The 10,969-nt window shown below is 41.0% G+C and overlaps 1 protein-coding gene across 6 annotated transcripts in view; it reads right to left on the bottom strand.

Moving 5' to 3' along the window:
* Positions 1 to 10,969, bottom strand: part of TENM1 (teneurin transmembrane protein 1) — a 1,319,573-nt gene that overhangs the window by 386,627 nt on the left and 921,977 nt on the right. For all 6 annotated transcript variants that reach the window (XM_069747173.1, XM_069747175.1, XM_069747177.1 and 3 more), the window contains 2 exons: positions 10,408 to 10,618; positions 1,584 to 1,685 (listed from right to left, as the gene is read on the bottom strand). In XM_069747173.1, coding sequence (XP_069603274.1) covers positions 1,584 to 1,685; positions 10,408 to 10,618 — 313 coding nt within the window. The remainder of the gene's footprint in view (positions 1 to 1,583; positions 1,686 to 10,407; positions 10,619 to 10,969) is intronic.

The following is a 10,969-nucleotide window of genomic DNA, read 5'->3' as shown; positions in this document are numbered from 1 at the left end:
TGCTTATGAAGCAGATATATGCAAAGGCTTTACTGCCAAAATAATTAGCTTACAGGGAGATACAGAATAAATGAGAAGATATAATTCAGCACCAAAATCAACTTGGATAAAAGTAAATATAGCTTAATTCTAACATATTAAAATCTTAGGAACACACCTATTAAGATATTAACAGTAGACATGTTTCAGATCAACTCTTTAATTGTTTCAATATTAAAGAGTTTATCCCAAAACCCATCTGTAGTTTTTATTTCATTTGTTGTGTTTCTATTATTTTAATAAATCAATGTGTACTTTATTCAAAGAGGGTTTTGTTTCTGGATTGATCATATTGATACATTGGCTCATTTTCTGAGCATGGGTCCTGCGTTTTGTGTTGAGCATCATCTGATCAGTGAGCTGACCATCTCCCATTATGTTTGATATGACATAAATAGATCTCATATCTGTCTCAAGAACATGGCCCCGGTGTACGATATCTGGAGGGAATGCACGATTCTCTATATTCATTTGTTTGCAAACTTTGCAAACTGTTTAACAGGTACTCCTTGTTAAGAACCTCACTTTTAAACATCAGGTGTTGGACAGGAAGGGACTTATATACTGTGTTTGGTCAGAAGTTCCTGGCTCGCAGTTTTAGGCTATGTGCACACGTTCAGGATTTCTTGCAGAAATTTCCTGAGAAAAACCTGACATTTTCTGCAAGAAATCTGCATGCGTTTTTTCCATGTTTTTTGCGCATTTTAGTGCGTTTTTGGTGCGTTTTTTTTTGCCGATTTTTCTGAACATTTCCCAATGCATTATATAGTGGGAAATCTGCAAAAAATCCGCAAAATTAATGAACGTGCGGCGTTTTTTACCGCAATGCATTTTTTTCGTGGAAAAAATAGCATCATGTGCACAAAAATTGACGAATTCATTCTAATTGATGGGATGCATAATGTATGCTGTTTTTGGGGGTTTTATAGCGTTTTTATAGCAAAATAAAAGCTAAAAAAAAACCACGAAAAATCAGCAACGTGTGCACACAGCCTTACACTTGGCTATAATACTTTTATCAATGAGCTAAAAAATTAGATTTTACTGGTACCATCTTGTAATGCTTCACCATGTTTGGATGTAAAAAAAAAGGTGCATTCTGTGTCCTGCGCAGGGCATTAGGGTGAAAATTAAAGGGATTCTTGAGTTTTATCAAAATACATAGTTACATAGGTTGAATAAACACCTAGGTCCATCAAGTTCAACATTTCTGCACCAATTGTACATTTCGGCACTAGTCTAGCTAGAACCAGCAATGTTATGTGTATCAAGGAAATCGTCCAGCCCTTTTTTAAAAGCTGTTATAGTGTCGGCCATTACTACCTCTTGGGTTCGGGCATTCTACAATCTGACTGCTCTAACTGAAAAGAATCCTTTCCTATTTAGCTGTCAGAATCGCCATTCTTCCACTCGAAATAAGTGCCCCCTAGTCCACAGGACAGTCCTTGGAAGGAACAAGTCATGTGCCAGTGTTTTGTACTGGCCACTGAAATACTTTAAACATTCAAATAAATGCAACTAATAAAAATATTGTGAATCCATACCTCTAGAACAATCTGGTCCCAAGAATCCTGGGAAGCAGTGACAATGCCCAGAGATGCATTCTCCATTCCCATTACAGTTGGTTGAGCAATCATCCATCATTTCTGTGAGTGAATAAAATGGCATAAAGTAGACTGTGTTAAAGTTTGGATTCAGCTATAAAGGTAATGTGCTATGAGTGACTCAATTGCAAGGAAATTGCTGCAAATTTACCTCTGCAGGAAAAATAATCATGCCAGCTTTTATTCTCAAACACCGAGAACCTAAATAAGTATTTGAGTATATAGAATTTTTTTTTTCAGATGAATAAAATTGTCATAAAATCAGCGATATTAAAGAAATATGATTCACTGTGTAGCACAGTATGTAAAACTGAATAAACAAATGTTAAAATAGAGTTCTGGGTGTGAGATTAATACACTTACAATGTCACTTGCTCAGGTTCGATATATGGTAAAAAAAAAATAAAAAAGATAATTTGTACTTGGGAGTCTTCAAAAAGTTTAATGGCACCAATACATCACAGGCAGCACACAAGCTTTGCCGGACTCCAGCAGATGCAGAATTTATGAAGAAAACACTGAGTTTGATGAATATGGAATAAATGGTGGTGACACATCATTTAGATTTACTGGAGGATACAACTAATTCCTCATACATCAAGTCGTACGTTTACCTGAAATGATCCATAAGTAAAGCTGTTGTCAAAATTATCCTGTGGACATTATCATCATTTATACTGAGCTGAAAACAATAGCTCATAGACATGTGCTTCTCCTCCGTCTACATAACTAATGCTTTCTGAAAACTTAAGAAATAAGTAGCTTCTACTTTACAGATGAATTGTAGAAAGTTCAAGTACGGTATAGATATTGTGCAAGTGTACAGTTGTGTGAAAAATTGTTTACCCCTTCCTGATTTCCTATTCTTTTGCATGTTTGTCACACATTAAATGTTTCAGATCACTAAACAAATTAAAATATTAGACAAATATAACACAAATAAACACAAAATGAAGTTTTTAAATTAATGCTTTTATTATTAAGTGAAAAAGAAATCCAAACCTATAGGGCCCTGTGTGGAAAAAGTGATTGCCCCCTCCTTAAAACATAAAATAACTGTGGTTTCTCACATCTTTGGGAAGCAGAGTTCAAATACCCTAACCATACCAAGGCCTAATTACTGCCACACCTGCTCTCAATCAAGAAATCACTTAAATAGAATCTGACAAAGGCAAAGAGAAAGAGTAGACTAAAACTAGTATGCACAACCCAAAATATAGAGACAATAAGTAATATCATAAAGCAAAACACCTTTATTAAACACCTCAAAAAACATGTTAAAAACATTTAAAATCAAATGAACAAATCCCTATGCCCACCATATCCCATAATAAATGACAATCCCATAATACAACAGGAAACAGTAATATCCTACCCTAGATACACCTAATAACATATACTCTCCTGCAGAAATGTGCCTGTACCGGCCGCAAAGGACTCGACCACAATATGTCAGTATCCACTACTAATAGCCAAAAAGTACAACATGCATGCAATACATGGTCCTGAGATTGGAATATGGTAGCATGCTATATAGCAGCCGTAGATACAACCTGTCCTGCGTCAGTCATAGTATATGGAGATGCAGCAATGTCAAAGGTGCAAGGCACCACAAGGGTTAAATACACATAGGACCAGGGAAATGGAGCCCCAAAAATGGCCCTGAGGTAGAAGAGGGATAAGGTGGGAGCACACCCTACGCGTATCGCTGCCGCTGCAGCTTCGTCAGGGGAAGTGAAGCTAAAGGTGCAACAGTGTGTGCTTAAATATAGAATCCAATCAAGTAAATTGCATACCTGGTGTGGGAGAGAAAGAGAGGTAGAAGCTGGAAGACGCCGGCTACGCCATGACAACATGAACACAAACATGGTGAGCAGCAATCCTAGAGCGTCCGAAGGGTCACATGCGCATGCGCAAACCGCGGTATCCGATAGGACCGCGTTGCGCACGCACAGTGCCAGCCGGCTGAATGGACACATCATAGGACACAGGCAAAAAGGAATGGATTAAAGCCCGGGGGTCGGACTAAACTGGCAAGGCCAGCTAAATGGATGCGTCATGGGACACAGAGCAGAGGGGGTGGGATAGGGACCAAAAAGCAAAAAAAAAACAAAAAAAAAAACAATAATGACAAATAAAAAAGAGCAGAATGAGCATATAACAGCAGAACACGGAGACACAAGATATCCACCCGCAAGGTATCGGGAGATATCAGAATCATAAACATATGCTAATAATAAAAGCCACCAAAGGACACAACAAGACAGGGCATATAGAGCCACCCAGCAAACCTAAGGGAAAAAGGAATGTTATTATGGTAGGTAAGTGCACAAGTATGAGTGCACATAAACATATATACAACAACCATATACCTATACAATATATACCAATATCAGGTCAAAAACACACACATATATAAGTATAAATATGAACAGACTGATGTCCCTTGAGTCCGTGAGTATATTGTCGAGTGTTCTCTCAATGCCGCTATATAACGTTTCTGGTCCCGAGCTCATAGTTCCATAGTAGATGAAGCCGACACATTCAGATCTATACGAGAGAAAACACTCTTCATCACAAGCCCCTTCTGGCTTGCCAATCTCAAATGTGTATCCAAGCCAATGGTCCATAATGGGAGTTTGCCATAGAATCCGCATTCTAGCTGCTACTAACGCCCTTTTGGAGTTCAACAGTTTTCATCCCTGGCACACGAAGGTGGGCGTCCCGACGGGACAATTTTTACGCATTAGACGTAATTGTACTCGGGATCAAGACTTTCTGATGCAAGCTCGGCATTTGACGGACCGCTTCTGACAGAGGAATTATCCCAAACGAGTGGTTGCCACGGCTTTCCAGACAACACGATCAGGCTTCACTTCTGACTCCTGTGGGTCATTTTCGAGAATCGCAGATGAGGTTCATCACGGACTATAATGACAGCTGGGGGCAGGTAAGACACATTCTCACTAGACATTGGCCGATCTTACAAACAGATATGCAAACTACACAAGTCATCAGCAATAGGCCGTTATTGACATCCAGAAGAGCCCCGAATCTGAGGCAGTTGTTGACCAGGAGCCACTTTTCTAGGCCTACAGTCAAACTTAATAGGGGTATTGTCCTCAAGGGATCATTCCCCTGTGGGGAATGTAATGTCTGCCCCTTTATGACGCCTACCCGGGACACATTTATACACCCCATGAATTCCAGCAGACATGCGTTAAAGGCTTACATCAACTGCAGGAGCAGAAACGTCATCTATGTGCTAAGTTGCCCTTGTAATATGATCTATGTAGGGCAAACATCCCAAGAACTACGCAAGAGGTTTCAAAAACACGTATCAACCATACGCCTGGCGGTTATGGACCAAATCAAAGGTAAAATCTTGACTCCTGTGGCGGCGCATCTTTTGCTTAAACATAGGGGTTCGCCCATGGATTTGCGAGTTGTGGGGTTACAGAGGGTGTCCTGTGGCGAAAGGGGTGGCAATATATCGAATCATCTCCTGCGTGCTGAGTCCAGGTGGATTTTCGATCTTCAGGCGGTCGCACCCATGGGCCTAAATGAAGAATTGCTCTTCACGGGGTTCCTGGGATAGCTGGCACGTAGATCTATTGGGGCAGTTTCAGTTTCTGGGATGTCTGTTTTGGTTCCTTTCGGATTTGATGCCCATATCTAATTTTGCATTTGTCTCCATTCAGGAAGGCTGAGGACGCACCCAAAAGGGTAATGATCATCCCTGGGAATTGGGATATGGATATCACAAGCTTATTATGGGGACCAACATGGATGTAAAGGTCCTTGACATATTGATAATGAAGTGAACCCTGGAGGGTGGATGTGCGGTATGCCATTATGGCAAAGGAAAGGACACCTTATGTAGCAGAGATTCTGCTCTTCCAGCTAGAATGCGGATTCTATGGCAAACTCCCATTATGGACCATTGGCTTGGATACACATTTGAGATTGGCAAGCCAGAAGGGGCTTGTGATGAAGAGTGTTTTCTCTCGTATAGATCTGAATGTGTCGGCTTCATCTACTATGGAACTATGAGCTCGGGACCAGAAACGTTATATAGCGGCATTGAGAGAACACTCGTATATATACTCACGGACTCAAGGGACATCAGTCTGTTCATATTTATACTTATACAGTGGGGCAAAAAAGTATTTAGTCAGTCAGCAATAGTGCAAGTTCCACCACTTAAAAAGATGAGGCGTCTGTAATTTACATCATAGGTAGACCTCAACTATGGGAGACAAACTGAGAAAAAAAAAATCCAGAAAATCACATTGTCTGTTTTTTTAACAATTTATTTGCATATTATGGTGGAAAATAAGTATTTGGTCAGAAACAAACAATCAAGATTTCTGGCTCTCACAGACCTGTAACTTCTTCTTTAAGAGTCTCCTCTTTCCTCCACTCATTACCTGTAGTAATGGCACCTGTTTAAACTTGTTATCAGTATAAAAAGACACCTGTGCACACCCCCAAACAGTCTGACTCCAAACTCCACTATGGTGAAGACCAAAGAGCTGTCAAAGGACACCAGAAACAAAATTGTAGCCCTGCACCAGGCTGGGAAGACTGAATCTGCAATAGCCAAGCAGCTTGGAGTGAAGAAATCAACAGTGGGAGCAATAATTAGAAAATGGAAGACATACAAGACCACTGATAATCTCCCTCCATCTGGGGCTCCACGCAAAATCCCACCCCGTGGGGTCAGAATGATCACAAGAACGGTGAGCAAAAATCCCAGAACCACGCGGGGGGACCTAGTGAATGAACTGCAGAGAGCTGGGACAAATGTAACAAGGCCTACCATAAGTAACACACTACGCCACCATGGACTCAGATCCTGCAGTGCCAGACGTGTCCCACTGCCTAAGCCAGTACATGTCCGGGCCCGTCTGAAGTTTGCTAGAGAGCATTTGGATGATCCAGAGGAGTTTTGGGAGAATGTCCTATGGTCTGATGAAACCAAACTGGAACTGTTTGGTAGAAACACAACTTGTCGTGTTTGGAGGAAAAAGAATACTGAGTTGCATCCATCAAACACCATACCTACTGTAAAGCATGGTGGCGGAAACATCATGCTTTGGGGCTGTTTCTCTGCAAAGGGGCCAGGACGACTGATCCGTGTACATGAAAGAATGAATGGGGCCATGTATCGTGAGATTTTGAGTGCAAACCTCCTTCCATCAGCAAGGGCATTGAAGATGAAACGTGGCTGGGTCTTTCAACATGACAATGATCCAAAGCACACCGCCAGGGCAACGAAGGAGTGGCTTCGTAAGAAGCATTTCAAGGTCCTGGAGTGGCCTAGCCAGTCTCCAGATCTCAACCCTATAGAAAACCTTTGGAGGGAGTTGAAAGTCCGTGTTGCGAAGCGAAAAGCCAAAAACATCACTGCTCTAGAGGAGATCTGCATGGAGGAATGGGCCAACATACTAACAACAGTGTGTGGCAACCTTGTGAAGACTTACAGAAAACGTTTGACCTCTGTCATTGCCAACAAAGGATATATTACAAAGTATTGAGATTAAATTTTGTTTCTGACCAAATACTTATTTTCCACCATAATATGCAAATAAATTGTTAAAAAAACAGACAATCTGATTTTCTGGATTTTTTTTTCTCAGTTTGTCTCCCATAGTTGAGGTCTACCTATGATGTAAATTACAGACGCCTCTCATCTTTTTAAGTGGTGGAACTTGCACTATTGCTGACTGACTAAATACTTTTTTGCCCCACTGTATATGTGTGTGTTTTTGGCCTGATATTGGTATATATTGTATAGGTATATGGTTGTTGTATATATGTTTATGTGCACTCATACTTGTGCACTTACCTACCATAATAACATTCCTTTTTCCCTTAGGTTTGCTGGGTGGCTCTATATGCCCTGTCTTGTTGTGTCCTTTGGTGGCTTTTATTATTAGCATATGTTTATGATTCTGATATCTCCCGATACCTTGCGGGTGGATATCTTGTGTCTCCGTGTTCTGCTGTTATATGCTCATTCTGCTCTTTTTTATTTGTCATTATTGGTTTTTTTTTTTTTTTTTTTTTTGCTTTTTGGTCCCTATCCCACCCCTTCTGCTCTGTGTCCCATGACGCATCCATTTAGCTGGCCTTGCCAGTTTAGTCCGACCCCCGGGCTTTAATCCATTCCTTTTTGCCTGTGTCCTATGATGTGTCCATTCAGCCGGCTGGCACTGTGCGTGTGCAACGCGGTCCTATCGGATACCGCGGTTTGCGCATGCGCATGTGACCCTTCGGACGCTCTAGGATTGCTGCTCACCATGTTTGTGTTCATGTTGTCATGGCGTAGCCGGCGTCTTCCAGCTTCTACCTCTCTTTCTCTCCCACACCAGGTATGCAATTTACTTGATTGGATTCTATATTTAAGCACACACTGTTGCACCTTTAGCTTCACTTCCCCTGACGAAGCTGCAGCGGCAGCGATACGCATAGGGTGTGCTCCCACCTTATCCCTCTTCTACCTCAGGGCCATTTTTGGGGCTCCATTTCCCTGGTCCTATGTGTATTTAACCCTTGTGGTGCCTTGCACCTTTTGACATTGCTGCATCTCCATATACTATGACTGACGCAGGACAGGTTGTATCTACGGCTGCTATATAGCATGCTACCATATTTCAATCTCAGGACCATGTATTGCATGCATGTTGTACTTTTTGGCTATTAGTAGTGGATACTGACATATTGTGGTCGAGTCCTTTGCAGCCGGTACAGGCACATTTCTGCAGGAGAGTATATGTTATTAGGTGTATCTAGGGTAGGATATTACTGTTTCCTGTTGTATTATGGGATTGTCATTTATTATGGGATATGGTGGGCATAGGGATTTGTTCATTTGATTTTAAATGTTTTTAACATGTTTTTTGAGGTGTTTAATAAAGGTGTTTTGCTTTATGATATTACTTATTGTCTCTATATTTTGGGTTGTGCATACTAGTTTTAGTCTACTCTTTCTCTTTGCCTTTGTCATGTTCTATATGTAGACTATGTATTGCACCCCTGGATGGTGACTGTGACATTATATATTAGTGCGCTCCTTCCCATTTTCACTTTTAAATAGAATCTGACTGACAAAGTAAAGTAGACCAAAAGCTCTTCAAACGCTAGACATCATGCCGCGATACAAAGAAATTTTGGAAAAAATGAAAAACCAAGTAATTGAGATCTATCAGTCTGTAAAACATTATAAAGCCATTTCTGAAGCTTTGGGACTCCAGCAAACCATAATGAGAGCCATTATCCACAAATGGCAAAAACATGTAACAGAGGTGCACCTTTCCAGGAGCGACCGGCCTATCAAAATTAACCCAAGAGGGAAGTGATGACTCATTCAAGAGGTCACAAAAGACCGTACAACAACATGCAAAGAACTGCAGGCCTCACTTGCCTCAGTTAAGGTCAGTGTCCATGACTCCACCATAAGGCCTCTTTTACACATCCGTATCTCTGGGATGTGTGGTGACAGTTTTCACACATACTGGTGACACTCTCCCCTTGATAAAGCCATCTTATCAGTGGGCGAAACGCGCGTCGGGGGTCGCATAGGTGGATCCCGTTCGGTGTGCCCTGTCTTGGTGCCTTGCATCGGTAAGTGTAGCTATGTGACATCCTCTCTTCTCACGCCATTGGGCATTGTTAATGTATTGGTGCAATCACATATACATGCACCTATAGCGGTACACTTTACCCGTTTCCTTGCACACTGGCTCCATAGACGGTGCACACCGGGGGTTGCCCACTTATGTACTGTTTTAACCATCCTTGAGCACTGTATTTTTTGTTACTATCACACTATTAATACTGGCGTATTGTATTTATACATGTAATTTAATAAAGTATTGTTATTTTTTCTGATTACCCTTATGCTCCTTGCGTACTCCTTATTCATATGATACTGACACACGTAGACCCATTCAAATGAATGGGTCTGTGCACATGTCAGTGTGTTTCCACAGACCATGTCCATGTTACAGTCAGCATGGATGGCAAAACGTCCCGCACACGTGCATATAGAGAACACACATTGATGACATCCATGTGACCTGCATCAGCATGGGGCAGAAGCGATACAGTGTCACGGACTGCGGTGTCATCAGCTGCTGCATGGCCGTGGTCGGATTGGGTGAGGCTTCTGGTCACACCCCTCCAGGTCTTCTTTGGGCTTTGGCACAGTGGTTCCACCACCTAGCTCGTTACACTAAGCAGCGCAGTAAGTGGCACATTGCTGGCTTCAGGCTTCAGGGTGTCTGTCTTTACGCTGCTCTTAGATTGGGTGGCAAAAACCTGGTGACAAATTCCCTTTAAGTATAAACATTTTTAAAAAATGTAACAAGAAATCTATAAATGAAAGGAATGTTATAAAAATTACAGGAAAGAAATATATCTTGGTACCGTGTTAGCCAGTATAAAAATTACAAGCGTTTCGAAAATGTATATACTTGTAATATGTATCATGTAGTCTGTAGTCAGTAAGGGGGGGGGGCAGCTTATGGAATTTGGATAAAAAAATACTAGAAAATGGCAATAGATGAAAATGTATTGTACTTCAAGCAACCAAATTGTTTAGAATATGCTGTAGATTTACATTAGATTTACCCCTCTGCGTTTTTACCAACTCAGAAATTGAATTATACTGGGAGTCTTTTGAGAAATCTTCATCTGGGTTTCATTGCGCTGGAATGTCAAACATGGGTTAGTGAAGTAATCTACGGAGAACACTTACCAATTGCTGTTGTTAATACAATGACTTGCTCCATCTTCCTGCCATCATTGTAAAAGGCTAGATGCCAGGCACCTTGATCCATGTATTCAATGAAACCCGTTTCTTGTAGAGACGGCAGAAAGATACTACGAGGTGCATGCTGTGGGTTTTCGGCATTTTTTGGTTCTTGCTTCTTCAAATGTTTTCCATCCATCAGCTTTACAAAATCAAACTGTACAAAGATCAAGAGCAATTTACATTAGATACGAGAGGATATAGGTTTCATAGTTTTTAAGGCTGAAGGTAAACATAAGTCCATCAATTTCAACCTATAGCTCAACATGTTTCAACATTTCAGAGTACTGTGGACAGTGTTACGCTACCAATTATTATAATTTCCTGGTATCATTATACAATAACTAATGTGAATTTTGTATTTGGTCAAACATCTATCATATATACATCAGTTTACTGTAATCAACTTGTTTCTACTGTATTTTAATGAACACAAATAGATTATATCTGTAAATAGAGATAACAGCTGACCGCACCACCGTAATGTGTGTAAGCTGTGTCCGTCCAC

Source organism: Ranitomeya imitator, chromosome 2 (genome assembly GCF_032444005.1).
Source record: "Ranitomeya imitator isolate aRanImi1 chromosome 2, aRanImi1.pri, whole genome shotgun sequence".
NCBI lineage: Eukaryota > Metazoa > Chordata > Amphibia > Anura > Dendrobatidae > Ranitomeya > Ranitomeya imitator.
The sequence above is the reverse complement of the archived record's forward strand: the minus strand, read 5'-3'. Positions and strand labels throughout refer to the sequence as shown.